Source organism: Neolamprologus brichardi, chromosome 1 (assembly GCF_056152115.1).
Source record: "Neolamprologus brichardi isolate AB-2024 chromosome 1, ASM5615211v1, whole genome shotgun sequence".
Classification (NCBI taxonomy): Eukaryota; Metazoa; Chordata; class Actinopteri; order Cichliformes; family Cichlidae; genus Neolamprologus; species Neolamprologus brichardi.
The window spans coordinates 15086353-15106636 of NC_142104.1; the positions used below are offsets into that span (position 1 = coordinate 15086353).

A 20284-nucleotide genomic window follows, 5' to 3' on the forward strand; every position below is an offset into this window, starting at 1 on the left:
TTTTGGTTCGTGCAACTGGTCCGTCGGGTTATTGTCTCCCCAGAAACATTTCCGTTGTCTTTTTTCCTATTTCCGTTGTGCTTTGTGTGCTTTTGCAGCGTTTTTCTTTTTGCAGCATTTTTCTTTTTGCAAGTGTTTTCTGAAGTTGCAGTCCGTTTGGCCTCTCAGGGCCATCGTAATTTTGTTTTATTTTGCGAGTTGGTTATTAGGTGCCGCAGTAGCTAAAGAATCCCCCGCCGCAAGCAGCAGTCGCAAACGGAGGGCGCCCCTTAATCCCAGCAAATGGCCGTAAGAGCACCGATCGGTCCCTATGCCATCCCCAAAATGCGCTGGCATGATGTCGGGGAAGCATGGGTACGACGAGTAACGTTTTTTTTGCCGATGCCCGTGATGCCGCCCCCATCACGATGTTGCCCTGGGCAACCGCCCATGTCGCCTATTGTGTGGATTAAAATTCGTTGTAGGCACTTTTTATGAGGGAATTCTTGGCCTATGTCAAAACTGGCCTAAACCACGTTGTCAAAGCATGACACGTGAACAGCATGTAAGGGTTAATATAACTCAAACTTGTTCAAACTTCTCATCAAACGTAGTTTTAATTTATGCAGCCTGTAACGACCATGAATTCACTTTAACTGTCTATAATAATTAAGATAAATCGAGATTCTACCACACAGTCCCAGTCCTGTCCTGAAGTCACCCGTTTAATCCAGCAGGTGTCGGCCATGTTTCAACGCTCGCCAACAGCCGCGACACTTCACCAACGAAGAAGTAACGAGCTAGTATGCTAGCCTAGCTGCAGAAATCATTTAGCAAAAAATATGGCTGCTGTGCTCCCCGTCAGGCCGCCCTGCGATAGCAACCCCGCTACCCCTGGAGCACAATCCATAAAGGTGACATTTGTACGCCATAACAATATTAATAATACTAATAAGAAAAACACGAGTCACTGTTAGCTCAGTTCCCTCGGCTCTGCACGGCTATAGCCTGAGCTAATAGCTAACTGGCCATGTATGGGACACTTTAGTCCATGATTGATGATCAGTAGCCACATTAGCGTCCCTCCTTTGTTTTCAGCTGTGTAGTAATTGGTTAGTTAGCTCGTTCGGTTTGAATTTCCTCGTTTTATGTATCTGCAGTGATCTGGTCTGTGTACGTTTTGAATGATCTAAGTAAAAACGCGACGTTTAATGTCGTAATATTATAAGTGATTTGACAATTTGTGCTCCTTCTGTCAGCCAGCTCTGGCGTGTAAACTCATACATTTGTTTTGGTCTGTATTTAGCATAAAAAGTAATTATAATCTAACTCTATAATCTCACCGTCAATAATATTGAATAAAGCTTCGTGTTGATGTAAGAGGGGAAATATCCTTATCTGAAATCATTTTTTTGTGTTTTTCAAAATGAACCCTCTGTATTAAACTGGCTAAAACTCTGAATGTTAACTTTTGCAGTTGTTTAAAAAGTTTTCATCAGGCCGGGAAATGCTATCATGTCTAAAATAGCAGTAGTGTGCACTGTGTGTGATTTTTATCTCATGCCTGTGGAGCATGTACAGAAAATCACACTCAGTTTAAATACACTCTGTGATTCATTTAAAGTAAAAGTATGCACTGCTCAGTCATTAATTGGGCCTGATTTGTGGATATAGCTGGCTGAGGAGAGATGCCCAGACCTCTCTCTCCCTGGCCCCCTCTTCTATCTTTTCTTGGTGGGATACTAAGCTGTTACCAGGCCAGCTGAGAGAAGTAATCTTTCCAGCACATCCTGGGTCTTATCTTAGAACAGGGGTCCTCAATCCCAGTCCACGAGGGCCGGTGTCCCTGCAGGTTTTAAATCTCGCCCTGGGTCAACACACCTGAATCACATGATTAGTTCATTACCAGGCCTCTGGAGATCTTCAAGACGATTATTTATCCATTTAAATCAGCTGTGGTGGATCAAGGACACATCTAAAACCTGCAGGGACACCAGCTCTCGTGGACTGGGATTGGGGACCCCTGTCATAGAATATGAAACAACTCATCTAGGAGGTGTCGTAGTCCCTCCATGAATTGTCACATTAACATGGTGTCAACCAAGTGATCCTGGGAGCCTCTAGTGGGGTCTCTCAAGGCAAATTGGTCTTAAGCGATGATAGAATGGAAACTCTGTCAGGAACCAAGTGGGTCAGATGGGCCCCCCACTTGCAGAATCACATGTTAAAATTTGTTGTAGCAACAGGAAGACGAATCCTGCAATTATGAGTCCTAGGGTTCAGGTTTACCAAGCAAAAATGAATTTGGGCTCTATTCATTTCTGTGTCATAAAAGTGTCCAGTACAAAATCAGAAAGCTCTTAAAAGCTTTGTGGATATACTTCATGCTCAGGAGTTTTCAAACGTCACATTATGTAATGTTAAAAATTAATTCTGATTTTTCTTTTCCTCTGTAGGAGGATGTCATAGAAGAAGTGTCCAATGATGGCAGCCAACCTCCCAAGAGAAGGAGAATGGGTTCAGGGGACAGCTCTCGAAGCTGTGATACCTCAAGTCAAGATCTTGGGTAAGCTGGTTTGGCATTCGGCAAGAAACATCCACTGGCATAATTTTCAAGCATTCTTGACAACCAAGTAGGACAGAAAATCTGTTGTTACCATATGTCACATTCTTTTTATTTTAATATATATCCCCAAAATATACTTGCATATGATAAACCCTAAAAGCTGTAACTGTCAGTATTGATGTCTATTTAGTTCTTCCAATGGCTTTCTTATCTATATCAGCAAAGATTAATCTCACAAAATCTTGTCCAATCATCAAACTCTGTTGTCCCTCCAACCTTCCTTTCCAGTCCGACGTATTTCCCAGCAGAAAACCTGACGGAATACAAATGGCCACCAGACGATACAGGAGAGTACTATATGCTGCAGGAGCAGGTCAGCGAGTATCTGGGAGTCACGTCGTTCAAGAGGAAGTATCCTGGTAAGAAGTGAGATTTTTTTGTGTTTACCAGTTTTTTGTTGTAAAGAGTTACTCTATTAACTGGTGTTGTTGGTTTGTGCTTTTCTGTTTCTTTTTAGATATGGAGAGGAGAGACTTGTCCCACAAAGAGAAGCTCTACCTTCGTGAACAGAATGTCATCACTGAGACACAATGCACTCTGGGTAGAAACCAGTCCTTCAAACTCAGACTCGACTGCTGTTCCAGTTGTGATATCAGAAGGTAACATCTTTCCTTTTCTTTCCTGTTCTTCAGGTTTGACAGCTCTGAGGAGTGATGAGGTGATCGATCTGATGATAAAGGAATATCCCACTAAACATTCAGAGTATTCTGTCATACTGCAGGAGAGGGAGCGACAGAGAATAGCAAAAGAGTACTCCGTAAGTTCACAAGCAACAAAAAAAGATCCTGTAGAAGTAGGGCCACATTGTTTTCATCTAAAGTGTAATGAAAATCTTCTGCATACATCTCCAAATATATTTCTAACATTCTTTATTCTTTCATAGCAAATGCAACAGCAGAACCCTCAGAAGGTGGAGGCCAGCAAAGTCCCAGAGTACATAAAGAAGGCAGCAAAAAAAGCTGCCGAGTTCAACAGTAACTTCAACAGGGAGCGCATGGAAGAGAGGAGAGCTTACTTTGACCTCCAGACACATGTAAATCCAAACTGAACTTGTTGTTTCTTTCAGTGTTTTAGTAATAGCCCAATAGATGACTTAATTTAAATTTAAGGCATTTATCAAAAAAAGAAAGCAGAGCGGATGTCTGTCTCCCAAAACCAAAAACGGCTTGCAAAGCTTTTTTTGCCTTCCTCTTTGGAGGCTTTTGTTTCACTTACTTCAACTGGAAATTCTCCAGTTTTATGCCCTAGCAGTGCAGGTTTTTCTCTTAAAACATCATTACTGCTTTCTCTGTGATGTTTCTCTATAAAGAGAAAATCCATGTATGGCAGTATGTAGTTTAAAATGACTCGTGATACACTGATATATTCACATTGGTTAGATCAAAATTTGTTAGATGGTGCACAGGTGTCAAAAAAGTAAAATTGAATGATATAATTGTATATGTGGTTATAGCTGATTAGAGGCTTATGAATGCCACAACAAACTGTCTTTTTTGTAGTTGAGGGTTTTTTTTTTTTAATATCTTATATGTGTTGTGTTTTGTTGTCCCAGATCATCCAGGTGCCCCAGGGCAGGTTTAAGGTGCTGGCTCCAGAGCTAACCAGGACAGGGCCCTACCCTGTGGCTCTTATACCAGGACAGTTCCAAGACTATTACAAAAAGTATGGCACCCACTAAAATAAGTACTTTCACTTCTAATTACTGTTCGGTGCAATGTATCAAAGGTTTCGCCCTGATCCTCTGTTATTTTGATGTATGACAGATACTCTCCCAATGAGCTGCGGTACTTGCCGCTGAACACAGCTCTGTTCGAACCTCCACTGGATCCAGAGCTTCCTGCGCCGGACTCAGAGCCTGACTCTGACGACGCTGAGGATGGCAAGGATGACAAGAAGATCAAGAACTCATCTGTAAGACAGTATTTTGTGCACAGCTATATGAATTTGTTATGTGAGTAATATTAATCCGATGAAAGAGGTTTAGTTTATTGTATAGATTTTCTATTTAACCAGATATTCACAAAAAGAAAACCAGAAGTGTAGAGTAATTGGATGCTACTTTAACCAAAAAGTTAACTAAAACAAAGAGTGACTTCTATTGTAGGTGTCACTGCTGTCCATGAATATTTTGATTAATCACAAGGCAAACTACCCAAGCTTTCATTAGTCATAAATGAGCCAATCTAGTTGCCTCTTACTCATGTTTGCATGTGATTACTCACTCTTCATTTTACCTCGCTCTGTTGGGTATTTTCACAGAGTGATTTGATTGGCTAAGAAGGGAGAAGTTAAACCTTTCTAAGCTTTTTAATACAAACAGTGCAAGGAAAGTGAAGCAATGGATCCACATTACAGTTTGGTAACACACTGAAGTCTGAAATGCCCAACTGTGCGACTGATCCTAGGTCTCATGTCAAAGTCACTAACCTCCATCACAGTTACCTCGTCATGGATATGCTCTCTCGCACAGCAGTGCTATATCATTTGTCCTTCACTGATCCTCCACCTGTTTAATTCTTTTAATCTATAGGACAGTTCTTCTGGCAACACATCTGATGTGGAGAGCCAGGAGGGCGTGGGGAGACAGAGCCACAAGTCCAAGGCCAAAGATAGGACATCAACAACGGGAAAAGACGGCAGCCAGCGTCACTCTGCGTCCCAGAAAGCCACCGCAGGGTACAAGGTAGAGGACAAAACCACCTGAACTCTTCTCCAACAACAGCAGCAGCACTTTTCTACCCCCTCCTCCTCTTTCTACTACTACCACTCCCTTACTCCATCCCCTCCCTAGCTTTCTTCACTTTTTTCTCCAACTTCTACAGTTTGTCAGTTTTTCAGCTGGGACAGCCTGGTCCACACAGACACACAAACACACACACAAACACACAATGGGAGTCCCATCTTCAGGTTTTTTGTTGTTGTTGTTTTTAGGATTGCCACGTGGCTTCTCTCCCCCCCCCCCCTCCCCCCCCCCTTTTTTTTGTTCCTCTTTGTACAAGACTGTGAGCAATAAGAACTTTTAAAGGAACAGTTCACGTTTCTTTCACCGCACTTTCACTTTTTTGATGATTTTATGTTTTTTTGGTGAAGACAAAGTTTTGCTTTTTGATCGTCTTCAGTATACCTCTTGTCTGTCCTCACTTGTCAGAAAAAATACTTCCAAGACAAGTAAGTGGATGTTTTTGGCTGCTAGTTTCTTCCTTTTTGGTCAAAAATGATAAAATGATTTTGTTAATCTAATATAGAAAATATAAACCACATACAGTTTGTAGTTGCTTTTAAAAAGTAGTTAATGTTAACACTAAAGAATTTTAACATTTATCTCCTTATGTCTAGAAGGCACTTAACCCTACTGTTTTAAGTGTGTATCGGTAAAGTAACATACTTTGTTTATACACTCTGTGATGTACTGTTAATAAGTATCAGACAGCTGTTTTGACAAGGGCATTACCCGCCCCTGTGATGTCATCATGGCGTGACGAGGCCTTGCTGACCTTATTCACACTGTCGCTGAGCTGAGCTAGAAGTAAAATGACACACAGTTGTGGAATATCCTCATTTTAAACTAAAAGTCTTTGAACTTGATGCAAATGCACCACTTTGCTTCCCCACAGCTCATTGTGCACTTTCCATTTGTCTGTAGTTTTCCAATCCAACTTTATAGGACTATTCAGATGTTAAAATGGACCTGGGTATGTCCAGTTGAGTTCAGCTCAGCTTTGTGGTGTGGGCATGGTCCTTTTGATAGTGTAAGACCTGTTAAGACTTTCAGTGTTTGTTTGTTTTTTAAAGTTTGCTTTAATTGACATTTTTATCATTACAACTTTCTGCATAAGAGCCTCCAAATGTGGCATGGCATGTTGGTAGCCAGAATCAACTAGAGGTAGTCAGCTAATAAAAGTATATGATATATAGTATGACCTATCATTTTGTTAAGCAAAAATATGCCTGCTTCCTGTTAAGTGATGAAAAATTTATTTTTTTTCCCCAGTGGATGAAAAGTTTGAGTGATTTTTTTTTTAATGACTGTTACTGTTTTTCAAATGTCACCACATGTGAAAGGCTGCTAGCTGATTAACGTTACTTCGCTCTGGTTTGGCTACCATCTACTGGACATGCAGTGCTTAATGGTGACTTCACTTGAAAGCTGTTTTATAAGCAACTCACAAATAAAAGCTAATTATGAACACCAAAGATGGAATTAGATTGTTGAATACCTGGCTCTACAGCAGACTTTTGTTCAGGTTTTGCACGTTTAATATTTAGCGTAATATAAACAAAGTAAGTGTAGTGAGTAAAAGAGAAAAATCCTACTGAAGCTTTGGCTCTAGAGCCTTTCGGTAGCTTACACGTTGTTTCAGTCCTTAAATACGTGGCTCAGAGGAACCTAAAATATGTGACGCACTACACTGCTGCATTTTAAGCATTTTAAAGATGCAAACAAACACAAATAAGTGAGACTGGAGCCTTGGCAAAAGCAAACGAAAGAGTAACAATGCAAACCAACCCCACAATAGTTAGATTCAGTATTTCTCCTCATTTAATAAACAAAAATGATAAAACTAACATTAAAAACAAGACTGCCTATAAATCCAAACCAAACTAATAATTAATAGTGCGAGTCGAGCCCCATGCCTTCCCTTCTCTGGCTTCTTATGCATGCAGGTGACTTTCTGCAAGCCAGTCAGTCAGAGTCAACAGGTTAATAAGGATGATAGTAAATTATTATTATTAACCATTATTTAACCAGGAAAAAAATTAACTCTTGAGCTAAAAAAAAAAAAAAAAAAACTCTTTTGAGATTGGGATTAAAAATGTGCCTGCACATCAAGGTACATGTAAGGCACTGCTGTGTTGGTTCACTTGTATTGGCATTAATTACATTAACATAACAATCAATCAGTAGATTGTATTAACAGTGAATCCAGCAGTTATAATGCAATAAAAAACGAGAGACACGACACATGACACGAAAGTAGATTAAGTGTCATGATTGCTCTTATTCATTTTTGCTGTGTGAAAGTTAAAAAATTATGCTTCACCGTAACATATGACGTAACCAGAAACCCCTCTTAACTCCACGCTGTAATCTTCTACGTAACCTGACGTAACCCGACCTCCTGGGAAATGTAACTACCTGTCAGGCAGATGACTTAATATTAAAGTTACGGCGTAGGGGTAAGAGGGGTTTCCTTTTGTGTCGTAAGTTTCCACCCAGATTTCCCGCCTAAGCAAAATGCAGGCATGACTTATCTACAATCAATAAATACGTTTAAAGAGTCCATTTTAAATAGCAGTATAAATGTTACTGGTGACATCAGTAATCCAGCCAGACCAAACACATAATCAGTGGGGCTCAGTTCAGGAGACTACTCTTAGTTTTTTCTCGTTTCCTTCTCCTGCTGCTGTTTTGCTCTTAGTTTTCTTCTCTGCTCTGTTTCTAGTTTTTGATTTCCACCATTAGTAAGCCACGCCTTTTGTATAGTCTAATCGAATCTAATCTGTCAGGGGATATTTTTAATGATGGATGTCACGCTGTATCTTCAGGCATTTGAAGTAATTGGACATAATGCTATAAATTTATAAGGATAAATAAATATAATAATAGTAATAAAGGGCTACATGTGATTAATGGGATGTTTCCATTAGCTCAGTTCATCTTTATAAGCATTTCATCCTCTTTAGATACTTGCTGAGTTGACTTTTACTCAACTTTTAGTTTTTAGAGCTGTGGCTCTTTCCTCAGATGTTTATTTCTTCAGCTTCCTGTACAGTTACATCAAGATTCATAAGTTTTAAATGGTTGTCCGTTTGTGTGATGTCTGAACTTAAATGTCCCCGGGCCACTTTTTTTCTGCTTTTTCTGTTTCTTTACTCTCTGCTATCTTTTGAACTAGACGGTAAATTCACAGGATGGTCGTGCCATGTAAAATCAGTCAGTTCAGGAAAAGACCTGACTCCCCAGAATTGGCTGGTTTGATGTTTGTTTGTTTGTTTGTATTTATACAATAACTTAAGCATATCTAATAAGGTCAGGTGAACTTTATCCTCATACTGTGAAAACTGTCAGTTACATGCCCTCAGAAAGTACATTGTTATGTAGATATCCACAGGAGTTCAAACGACCTTTAAGATTTTTTCAGAACTGCAACCCAATCAATATAACACTACAGGGGTCAAAATCTAAAGCTTATAATATAATGGGATGTCAGTTTCAGCCTGTCTGTGATGTAGAGTAAAAAGTAACAGAAACAAGCATTAGTACCCTGGATGCTTGATTTGATGTCTAATAGTACACTGGAGAAAAACTTTAAAAAGTGCATTTTGGGGTCAACTTTATCTAAACAAGTTACAACATATGAAAGGTCCCATATTTGCTTACATTTTGACAACTGACTAAAACCCTTTTAACCCACTCCTGTGTATGTCCAAAGCCTGTAGTTCGGGGAGTTTTTACCCCTCACTCTGAAAGGCTGGGGGTATTGTTGTCACCCTGGTGGGCGGGCTGGGGTCACGGACAAACAACTTTGTGAACACGGTAACTCGAAAACAAGATCAAATAGGATTCTCAAATCTTCTAGGAGGCTGATGGGTAGCACTGCCAGCCACCAGTATTTTTTATAGTTTGCATGGTGTCAATAGATATGCTAAAGTTACTAGAAGTTCCTACATTAAAAATCAGGTGATTCTCAGGGGTCAGGTGGGAGTCACTCACTGATTTTCTATGGAATGAGCCAGGCACTTCATATTTCCACATTCATAAGTCATCATGAGAGAGTTTGCACACTTGTGGGGAGGACAGAAGTTATGTTAGGGTCAAAGCATTCATTAGTCAGAGTGTATAAATGTTTTTCAAATTTATTGAACATTTTAACATCATAAAGGGTAACTTTGTGTGGTGCTGCAGCTGATTGATCAGATGATATTTTAGGGCCATCTTGGGGTCACTTTTATTTAAAGATCACATTTATAGTTAAATAAGAAACATAATAAAATCTATGTTCACCAAAACCTTAAATGCAGCTTTGACACCAAATATTGAAAGTTTTGTTTCTAATTACACCCATGACTGCAGGATGCTCGTGTGTGATTTTTATAGCATTATTCTGCCCTTGCAGCCTAAGGTCATTCCCAGTGATATATGTGGCATTTGCCAGAAGGGTAAAGAGGCCAACAAGAAAGGCAAGCCAGAGGCTCTCATTCACTGCTCCGAGTGTGAAAACAGCGGTAAGTTCACACACTCAACTCCAGAGGGAAGTTTAATCACATCTGTTTGTACTTTGCTACAAATTGTCTAGTTAGTCATCAGCAGTTAACATGTATTAGGCCACCTCCATATTTAGTCAAAGGAAACCTTTAGTTAAGTGTTAAACAGCTGGCTAACTTTATATACCTGTGTGTAAGCATGATTTAAAGTATTTGTACTGTTTATGATACTGTATGTAAGAGAGCTTGTGTGGTTCAAAGCCATCTGTCAATGGAATTAGCAGGTATTCGGATGAAGGCTGTTTCATTGGTAGAAACATTCAGCATCTTATTTAGTATACCTGAAAATGTTCTAATGTCACAAATATTACTGTTTTAGATGATGGACTTTAGTATGTCGGTGGATAAATGCCTTACTGGGGTCAGTAAAATATCAGGGCGGTATTTTGCCTGTCTTTTCCATGTGTCATGTATTTATCTGGGTTCGTGCGTGTCTCTCCGGCTCTTCTGCTTCTTTGCGCATGTCCGTGAACTTCAGGCCACCCATCCTGCTTGGACATGAGCGAGGAGCTGGTGAGCATGATCCAGACGTACCGCTGGCAGTGCATGGAGTGTAAGACCTGCACCGTGTGCCAGCAGCCCCACCACGAGGACGAGATGATGTTCTGCGACATGTGCGACCGAGGATATCACACCTTCTGCGTGGGCATGGATTCCATACCTACAGGTGAGTAGATGGACATACAAAGGCGATTTTTAGACCAACAAATACCTGAGGCTTGTACTGCGAAACACGATTTGGGGTTTAGCCAAGTAACCTTCAGGTTTAATCCCAGGTTTTTAAGTTTGCAACGGAAGTTCACGTCTTGAGCTGAGTGTAGTTTTTTTCATGTTTTTGATTAATTCTCTCTGTCTCCTCAGGTCTTTGGATATGTGAAGTTTGCGACAAAAATTTCACCACGCCCAAGAAGAAAGGAGGAGCTAAAACACCCAAAAAGAACAAGTCAGCTCAGAAATGATCAGCGGTTCCATTAATCATAACAATCCTGTTTTCACATTCTAGACACATGCACTGCCATTAGACGCTGTGGAACTGGAAAATGACAGATAAGTGTTTGGCCAAACAGCTTTGACAGAAAAAGATAAATGCACAGTTTGTGATCCATTTAAAAAGAAAAAAAAAAGCAAACACATTAGCGAAGCTTCCTTCCAAATATTAAAAAATCCAAACTGAATGTTCAACCTGCTGTTGCTGTTTGGTGTGTCTTTAATATACAGACTAAGACTTTTCTGCTGCAGGCCTATAATTTAAAACATAATTAATTCCCACCAATAAACAAGATCAGTGCATTACGGTTTTATTAACTTATGTATGTGTCACATTAGGGATTACCCTCAACAGAGCAGCTCGGGAGAATGACCTCCACATACATAAATAATGTAGAAGCTAAACTGGAACTCGGATCCATCCAGATTTGCTGCACTGAATCCTTTGACCAAACCACTAACAGTGTCGCCTGTTCATTGTTAAATCGTGCAGTTTGTGCCTCGTCATGTTGCTGCAGTGATAACTTGTTTTCTGGGAAATTGTTTCAGTTAAAGAAAAATGGTGCTTTTGATTGTTTTACTACTGAAACAGCTGGTCTTTTTTTCTCTCAAAATTCTGTCTTTGTCTTTTTTTTTGTTTTTTTTAATATCTTTTGAATTACAGTTTGTATGTTGATAATGTGTGATTCACAGATGCGGGCCAGTAAAATCTTATTCAAGTGAATAATGACATGGTGCTTATGTAAAAGACACTGGCTGTCAGACCTCATAGCTGCAGGAGTTTTCAAGTTTTGGGAGTGAGTCTTTATTAACAAAACAAAGTCTCAGAAAAATGGAACCACTCGTAATTACATTGAATTGTGATTACACTGAATTTAGCGTCCATCACCTCGATGGTTAATTGATGTTTCTGCAATCAACTTAAAATGTTTTTCTGCTGTCCTGCAATAAGCAGGTTGTTAATGGGATATTTGTTGTTGAATATAATGCTTTGGTTATTGAAGTTAAATGTGTTTTTTGTTTTTTTGTTTTAAATAAAAGCTTTTTTTTAAAAAAAAAAAGAACAGTTTGTCTTTTTTTCTATCCGTATTTTATGATGTTAAAGGGAGCCCCTGTCAGTCATGTGTCCTCCTGCTTTACCTTTCCATTTATCTTTTTCACAGGCTGAGCAGAAAAAACTCTCTCAGTTCAGCATTGCATTATTTTATCTCTTAAATATCAGAGCCAAACGGCTTTACCACTAGACAGATGGCAATTTAGTTAATACTGTAAGGTTACATTGTGTACATTGCATTATTTATAGAGAAATACATCCATAGTTCATATATTACTAATAAAAGTTTCAGTATGTACCAACAGGTGTGCTTTTATCGCTAAGCGTGATTTTAATTTAGGTATTTTGTGCAGAAACTATAAATTTGAGACGCATGCTCACAGCAGTTCAGCAGTGTGATGAGGCTGAAGTAATCTGATTCAGCCACTGAGCCATGTTGGAGAAAGTGGCCTGCCACAGCACCATACAGGATAACTTTTTTTTTTTTTAACTCTCCCATAAGAGAAAATCATCCTGGATCAGGCAACTGCTGCACTAAAAAGTCACACACACACTTAAGAATAGGTGATAATTGAAAAACAACTAACTTCAAAAACCTCGACACTTCCCTGTCATTCACTCATGACCTGCTCATTTACCAGTTTAATTGACAGTGGAACAAATAATGTTTACAACAGTTATATTTACACTGGAGACACGGTTCCTTCTGCCAGAGTTCATCAACTCTTAGAACAGGACTTGTGAGGGGTCGGATAAAATCCTGGTAGCCTGCTCAACAGCAGACTGTACAAAAATATCTTGGTGGCTGAGGAGTGTTCTTGCTGTGATTTTTTTTTTCTCCTGCCGTTTTAATCAAATTAAAATTTGATCTTGAGTGGTAAATTTCCAAACCAGTTGCTGATGCCATAAATTTAAGACAAACTTTGTAGTAGTTCTATAAAAAATTGACACAGTGTTGCAGCATACCGCAAAACCTCAGTCTCCAGTGAAAATGAAGCTGCTGATGAACTCTGACACATACGCTTTTCACATGTATGTTCCAGGTAAGTGCATTATGAATTTGCACCCCTAAGTATTTGTACATTAGAAGCTGTCTAATGGCATTACCATGTATATTAATATGGGTCAAATCTCCAACTGATTTTAGATTCTTATTCATTTCTTCCTGTTTCTTTACATTAATATGCAAGTGATGCACAAAAGTTCCAAGAAGCCAGTATCCCCAGTATTTCAAGCTTAAAATAAACTAAAACCGTGTAATTGCTCAAAAAATTGCGCTTCAAGTCAATTGAGATTCTTAGGATTCTAAAGTATGTTATTTCAGAAAAAAAACGGAGCAAATTTAATCTTTCGATTACAATTTATCTTTCTTTCTTCAATTTCGGAGATATTTTTTTCGGCTAGTGCAGCGGTCCCCAACCTTTTTTGCGCCACGGACCGGTTTATGCCCGACAATATTTTCATGGACCGGCCTTTAAGGTGTCGCGGATAAATACAACAAAATAAAACTAGTACCGGTACCGAAAAAAAGAAAATTTATTCATAACACACATGAAAAGACCAAGGAAAACCGAGTAAAAGATAAAAATGATAACAAAGTAACGCTGAAAACCGATAAAAACCCTGAAAACTATACATTTCACGCCTGATCCTCGACTCTCGCGGCCCGGTACCAAACGACTCACGGACAGGTACCGGTCCGAGGCGGGGGGGTTGGGGACCGCTGGGCTAGTGAACGCATTAAACGTGTGGTGTGCATTACTTCGAGCGGCCTGTGGAGGCGCTGTTACACGGAGGCGCTTTAAAGACTCGGTTGTGACGACCGTAAAAGAAGAGGCTGCCATATTGCAGTGATACAGCGAGTTTATCTGAAAGAAGCTTCAGCACCGTCGGCTTTTTCCTTCAAATATGCTTTCTTCTCAGCATTTCGGGGATCCTGGGAAGATGAAAGATTATCACTATACTGGTCCAGTAGAGCACAAGTTCTCTCCATACGCCTACAACGGAGGGTGAGAGCTTATTTTCAATTCCTGTGTAGTTAGCTTGCTTCTTTGCTAACGTTTACATCCTATTACATTGGACTCAAGCTAACCCGCTCCGAAAATGAATTGTCAACAAAGCAGTTGTTGAGTTAATGAAACGTTTCTGATCCTGTCTGCGATATAACTGTATACCTATATATTTATCTAACCTTAGTGGAAAAAAGTTATATTATGAGCCAGAGACTTTTGTTAGAGATGAGTTAAACCTACAGTTTCAGTTTCGGATCAGTAGCCTGTAGCTGCCATTAGCAGTTTCCTGGTGCAGCAGACTTTTTTCCGCTCTTGTGAGGTGAACAGGCTGACCTCTGTGGTGTATTTCCTCAGAACTGTACTGGCTGTTGCCGGAGAAGACTTTGCCATTGTAGCCTCAGACACCAGGCTGAGTGAAGGCTACTCAATCCACAGCCGGGACTCCCCAAAATGCTATAAGCTGTAAGTGCACTGTCATCTCTCTGTGAAGCTACTGGGAAAGGTTATGAATTATGGGTAGAGCCCTGTGAGGCCTTTAATAGTGTGTATTTTTTTTTCTTTTTTGTGCCACAAAGGAGCTGTTGTTTTCTGGGATAAAGCTACCAGATAAATAATATATTGATAAGAATGTTATCCTCTTACAGGACAGACACAACTGTACTTGGCTGCAGCGGTTTCCATGGCGACTGCCTGACTCTGACAAAAATAATTGATGCCAGACTAAAGGTGAAGTGTTGCAGAAAGACTTCACATTGCATGATGGATAATATAACAGGCTGTCATCCACACCCACGTCGTGCTAAAACACAGCTGTTCTAATGCTTTCTTTCCTTTCAGATGTACAAACACTCGAACAACAAGACTATGACAAGCGGAGCCATTGCAGCCATGTTGTCCACCATCCTGTACAGCAGAAGATTCTTTCCTTACTACGTCTACAACATCATTGGAGGATTGGATGAAGAGGGTGGGTGCTGATATTATGATGACTACATTTTTTTAAACTGTGTTTGGGCTGCAGATCTTTTTTTCTTGCTGTGGTTATAGATTATTTTTTGTGCAGAAGACAAATTTAAGTGAATAAAGTTTGTGAGACTACATTAGTTTGTATAACAACTTTGGGAAACAAACTAAAAGTTGGCAAGAGACTTCATTAAACAACTTTTATTAACACAGTAAAATAATCTAGCTAAAGCTTGAGTGGACAAGCTATTTCCACTGTAATGTCTATATATATATATATATATATATATATATATATATATATATATATATATATATATATATATATATATTTTTTTTTTTTTTCTTTTTTAAAAAGCAATTATTATAGATATCAAGTCGGTTGGATATCAGACCTCTCTTAGCATACATAGCCATGAAAGATGGGTTACAAGAACAAGAACTTGGGAGCCTTCATCCACTTGTGTGTGAACTTACCTGGCTCATAGTCTAACACTCAGAATTTTTAGTCCGGTAAAAATGTCAGGAAAGATCACAGAGAAAACAACATACTTTTATTCTAAAGGCATTTTTGGAGCAGTCCACTGTTTGGCAGGCTTACTGGATTTTAACAGCATGTGTTGAACTCTGAATTTGTGCTAATGAACTGGGTAAAAGGTACAGGATACAGTTACATAAGTTTTTACTCTCTCAGTTAAGCTGATAAATGAAAATGTCTTGCAGGATAGACAAAGAAGGAGGGAGGTTTTGATCTGATCACACTTTTTAACCAAATCTTTAAGGTTTACTTACTGTAGTGTTCATATTTAACATCCTTATTATTATTCTCTGTAATCCACCACTCTAATCTAATGACAACATGCACAAAATAATAAGAACAAATGGGCAACCCCCCCCCCCCCCCCCCCCCCCAAAAAAAAAAAAAAAATTGACCGTGATCCCAAAGAGGTGACAGTCTACAAAAAATAAAATAATTCATGTGTAGTGTAGTGCTGGGTGCTTGAGGTGTTATTTTTAATGTTATTCTTGTGTTAGTTTGTGTTATGTTTAAAACTATCAAGATTTTACTGTGTTACTGTATGTAAAAGCCTGTTTCTGTTTGTAATATTGTGTAATTGTAATACAGGTAAGGGAGCAGTGTACAGCTTTGACCCAGTGGGTTCCTACCAGAGAGACACCTACAAGGCCGGAGGATCAGCCAGCGCCATGCTACAGCCACTACTAGATAACCAGGTTTTTTAAAACGCGCGTGTACTAACCTGATGTTTCCATATTAACATTACTATATTCACGTGCTTGTATCTTGGGTGTGTATTTTTAAGCTTATTTAGCCTCCCAGCATCCACCAGGTTATGACAAACCACTTCGTAGCCACATATTACGTTTCAGAATCCCGACCTTCCAGTTATTCTGTTATAAGACCTGCATTGAGGTATGCCATATGGAAAAAATAAAAATTCTGTATAAAGGCAAACCTGAACTTAACTCTAAACAGGGTGCTGGTGACCTGGTGGATGGTAAGGGTGGACCCGTTTCTCTCTCTCTCTCGCTCGCTCGCTCAAGATTTTTTTTTGTGCTTGGGTCCTTTCTAAACAAAGAATCAACTAAACAAATTTTACTGAGAACAGACAAATACAGGACTCGGTCTTCTCTCTCTCTCCACAGATTGGTTTCAAGAACATGGAGGGTGTCGAGCATGTTCCTCTGACTAAGGATAAGGCAGTTCAGCTGGTCAAAGACGTCTTCATCTCAGCCGCAGAGAGAGACGTCTACACCGGAGATGCTCTTCGGATCTGTGTCATCACTAAGGAGGGCATTAATGAGGAGAATATACCTCTGAGGAAAGACTGAGGAGGAAATGTATTGTTTCCATCTGCCTCTAGTTTTTCTGTTTGGTGCACATTCATTTTATGGCTTTGGCACCTTTACGTCAGGTTTCTCAAAACAGGAGTGTTGATTCAAGTAGCCACCTTAGTGGCTAACTGGGGAGCTAGTTTCCTTCCCACCGTTTCCCAGATACTCCAGTTCTCCTGTTCACATGCTCTTTTATGTGGTCTGGCAGGCTGATCCTGGATCAGCACTCCTATTCTGAGAAGTAAGTTCTTCACTCGCCCATACCTAGACCCTGCCTCTGTTATGATTTTTCATTATGTTTTCAAAGGAGATCCTCTCTGCTATTCTTTTTACATTCTTAATAAATGTAAAGAATTTAAAAGTCTGCTCTGCTTGTTCATTGCACATTCCACCTCAGATAGACCTCTGTGCATGTCTTTTATGACCAAAAGAATACAAATGAAAACAGTATCTTAATACAATATCTTGTTAAATAATAAAATTGTTTTTTTTGGTTTGGTTTTGTTTTGTTTCGCTTTTTCCATTTAGAACCATCGGTTAGCATATTAGGCATAAATAATTCATACACATCATCAGTGGATTAAAATCATTTTAGTTTGTTGGCTATGTACAACCCAAGTGATCTCATGTGACTGTATAATATTAAAATAAATGAGGCACCCAGTCAACAGTCAGCTATTGAAACTGATGTGCTTGAAACTAGTAAAAGGAGTTAGGTCAACTTTGACAAGGGCCAAATTGTAAAAACTGAGCTTGTCACATTAAGTACTTAAAGTATTTCAAGGAAATGTATGACATCATCATCGTAGGTTGATGTATAAAAGGGTTGTGTGGCTGTAGAACAGTTGGAGCGCTCAGTGTGTGTCTATATGGTTGTCGAATTAAAAGCATGACTCATGTCGTGATCAGAACAAGTGTGTATAGGAAAAGAAAATAAGAAAATCTAAAATGTGAAGTCAGCATGTATTCATTGATCCATCCATTTTCTTCCACTTATGGTATACAGTCGATCCCCGTCGATCCAGGGTTCGGTATTCATGGATTTTTCTGTGGAAAGCAACTCCAAAATACTTGCAGATTATTTCATGGATTTTTTATGTAATTTTTCTGACTAAATATATTTTTTATGATAAAAAAAATTTACTTTTCAAATTTGAATATTAATGTAAACACAGCAAAGGATCATTAAAATTGATTTTTTTTTTCTCAACAAAAGATGCGCAAATTCCAAACACAAAGATCCCAAAAAGATTGAAATAGGTAGTTATAAGCATCTTTAGAGGGGGTACTGAGTATTTGTGGATTTCAGATATTCATAGGGAGTTGTGGTCCCTAACCCCGGGGAATACGGGGGTTGACTGTACAAAATTGTTGGAATAATGAAGGACTACCTCCAAATTCTTCCACTTCACCTTAGATTAACAGCAAAATAGTTGAAACTTGGAGACAGTTGGACAATGATCCCAAACGTGTTAAAACGGATTCAGGAAAGGATAAAACAGGCTAATGCTAAGCTTCTGAAATGGCCTTTCCAAAACTCCAGTCTCAACCCTTTTGAAAATTTCTGGACTATGCTTAACAGCCAAGTCAATTGACCGGAAACCAATATAAATGAACTCTACCATTCCCCCAGAATTTATACTAAAGAACATTAAACGAAATATTAGTGTGTGTGTGTTTTGACCACAACTGTATGTTGAACCCTGCCATCTATTCTTAACTTTCTTTTACTGCTTTAAGTTAAGAATAAATTTATGACTACTATGCAATTCCAGATGTGCAGCTTCTAAATAGCACCAGGTACCCTTACATTATTTTTTAAGATTATTAGAGGAAATAACAAAAGATACTTGAGGCATTTTATTTATTTTATTGACTCAAGATAATCAGAAATCATAACATGTGTTTTCTTAACAGCTTTTAATAATAATCAAAGACTCTCACACACAAATACACAGACACAGGTAGTGTCCTCAGGCATAGTACTGAAGGTTAGCTTTCTTCTTAGCTTGGACCTCCAGGATTCCCTCCATGTAATCCTCATGGTTCAGCTCTGTGGCTCCGCGGCGCAGCGCGATCATACCGGCCTCCACGCACACAGCTTTGCACTGGGCGCCGTTGAAGTCGTCGGTGCAGCGGGCCAGCTCCTCATAGTTGACGTCGGGGCTGACATTCATCTTACGAGAGTGAATTTGCATGATGCGAGCCCTGGCCTCTTCGTTTGGCATGGGGAACTCGATCTTCCTGTCCAGACGACCTGAACGGAGCAGGGCAGGATCCAGGATGTCCACTCTGTTGGTGGCAGCAATCACCTAAATAATAAAGACAGTATCATTGCAATAAACTCCAGTCATCATAAAGTATTAATGTGGGGGTTTGGATATTGACGAAATTTTAACGTTTTTCTTAATGAATTGTTGTACAAATTCGCTTTAGGTGCCTCAGATCTACTCAGATGCAGTTTAAAATGTTTTATCAGTATTGAACATTAAATAACAGTGAAGTGGTAGCAGAATTGTGGTGCACTTTTGCTGTATTCAAGAGTAAACAGGCAAATTTACCTTGACCAGCATGTTTGGCTGAAATCCATCCAGCTGGTTGAGCAGCTCCAGCATGGTCCTCTGCACCTCTCTGTCTCCAGCCTTCTCACTGTCAAACCTCTTGGTTCCAATGGCGTCCAACTCATCTATGAAGATGATGGATGGGGCTTTCTCTTTAGCCAGGGCGAAGGCATCTCTCACCAGCTTGGCACCATCTCCAATGAACATCTGCACCAGCTGTGGACCTGCAAGCTTCAGGAATGTGGCTTTGGTTTGAGCGGCACATGCCCTGGCCAGTAGGGTCTTCCCGGTGCCAGGGGGTCCATACATGAGGACTCCCTTTGGGGGCTGGATGCCCAGGTTTTCAAACTTCTCCTTGTGGTTCATCGGCAGCACTATCGCCTCCACCAGCTCCTGGATCTGCTTATCCAGACCTCCAATGTCGCTGTACTGCTCTGTGGGGCGCTCATCCACCTCCATGGCCTTGACTCTGGAGTCATACTCGGTTGGTAAGGTCTCCAGGATCAGGTAGGAGTCTTTGTTAACACCTACAAGGTCTCCCGGTTTTAGCTTCTCGGCGTCCACCAGCCCGATTACCGGCAGGAAGTAGGTCTGCCGGGTTGAAGTTTTGATAACTGCGCACTTTCCTTTTCTTTGGGAGTCCAGGTCCACGTTAGCCCCGTCCTCCTCCTGGTCGTTGGGGTCCACATCCAGCAGCTCGATCACGTTAGACACCAGGTAGGGCAGCGTTTTGTTCACCTTTATCTTCTCCGTGTTTTCTTTAATTTTATCCTTCATAGCCTGAAGCTCGTGGGTTACTCTCAGCACTTCGCTCTTCATTATCTTTATCTCACTGTCGAGGAGACGAGTGCGCTGAACTATCTCCTCTGTGGACATTTTTAACACTTCTTCGCCGATCCCATCCTCCACTTCGTCCCAAACTGATTTGTCACTCAGCGACGCCATCTTTGCTGTGTCTGCGGTGAACTGTGACACGACGGAA

The 20284-nt window shown here is 39.9% G+C and overlaps 3 protein-coding genes across 3 annotated transcripts; 2 read left to right on the top strand and 1 right to left on the bottom strand.

Moving 5' to 3' along the window:
* Window positions 1-452: 452 nt before the first annotated feature.
* Window positions 453-11885, top strand: phf10 (PHD finger protein 10). The gene is made up of 12 exons (XM_006779945.3): window positions 453-893; window positions 2436-2545; window positions 2834-2964; window positions 3063-3146; window positions 3238-3362; window positions 3489-3638; window positions 4158-4267; window positions 4369-4516; window positions 5136-5288; window positions 9724-9832; window positions 10350-10538; window positions 10733-11885. The coding sequence occupies exons 1-12, from the start codon at window positions 822-824 to the stop codon at window positions 10828-10830; spliced, it is 1479 nt and encodes a 492-aa protein (XP_006780008.1). The 5' UTR covers window positions 453-821; the 3' UTR covers window positions 10831-11885.
* Window positions 11886-13728: 1843 nt separating this feature from the next.
* On the top strand, window positions 13729-17105 carry psmb1 (proteasome 20S subunit beta 1). Its single transcript, XM_006779946.3, has 6 exons — window positions 13729-13921; window positions 14279-14386; window positions 14569-14650; window positions 14762-14891; window positions 16014-16120; window positions 16553-17105. Exons 1-6 carry the CDS (start codon window positions 13821-13823, stop codon window positions 16736-16738), a joined length of 714 nt encoding a protein of 237 aa, XP_006780009.2. The 5' UTR covers window positions 13729-13820; the 3' UTR covers window positions 16739-17105.
* Window positions 17106-18596: 1491 nt separating this feature from the next.
* Window positions 18597-20281, bottom strand: psmc3 (proteasome 26S subunit, ATPase 3). The gene is made up of 2 exons (XM_006779947.3): window positions 19303-20281; window positions 18597-19053 (listed from the first exon to the last, which is right to left on the bottom strand). The coding sequence occupies exons 1-2, from the start codon at window positions 20245-20247 to the stop codon at window positions 18715-18717; spliced, it is 1284 nt and encodes a 427-aa protein (XP_006780010.1). The 5' UTR covers window positions 20248-20281; the 3' UTR covers window positions 18597-18714.
* Between the last annotated feature and the right edge of the window lie 3 nt (window positions 20282-20284).

Coding starts and splice junctions, on each gene's coding strand:
- psmb1 (XM_006779946.3), top strand. CDS start 13,821: ATGCTTTCTTCTCAGCATTTCGGGGATCCTGGGAAGATGAAAGATTAT. Junction 14,651..14,761: donor TAATTGATGCCAGACTAAAG/GTGAAGTGTTGC, acceptor CTTTCCTTTCAG/ATGTACAAACACTCGAACAA. Junction 14,892..16,013: donor TGGAGGATTGGATGAAGAGG/GTGGGTGCTGAT, acceptor ATTGTAATACAG/GTAAGGGAGCAGTGTACAGC.
- psmc3 (XM_006779947.3), bottom strand. CDS start 20,247: ATGGCGTCGCTGAGTGACAAATCAGTTTGGGACGAAGTGGAGGATGGG. Junction 19,054..19,302: donor AGCCAAACATGCTGGTCAAG/GTAAATTTGCCT, acceptor TTTATTATTTAG/GTGATTGCTGCCACCAACAG.
- phf10 (XM_006779945.3), top strand. CDS start 822: ATGGCTGCTGTGCTCCCCGTCAGGCCGCCCTGCGATAGCAACCCCGCT. Junction 894..2,435: donor CTGGAGCACAATCCATAAAG/GTGACATTTGTA, acceptor TTTCCTCTGTAG/GAGGATGTCATAGAAGAAGT. Junction 2,965..3,062: donor GTTCAAGAGGAAGTATCCTG/GTAAGAAGTGAG, acceptor GTTTCTTTTTAG/ATATGGAGAGGAGAGACTTG.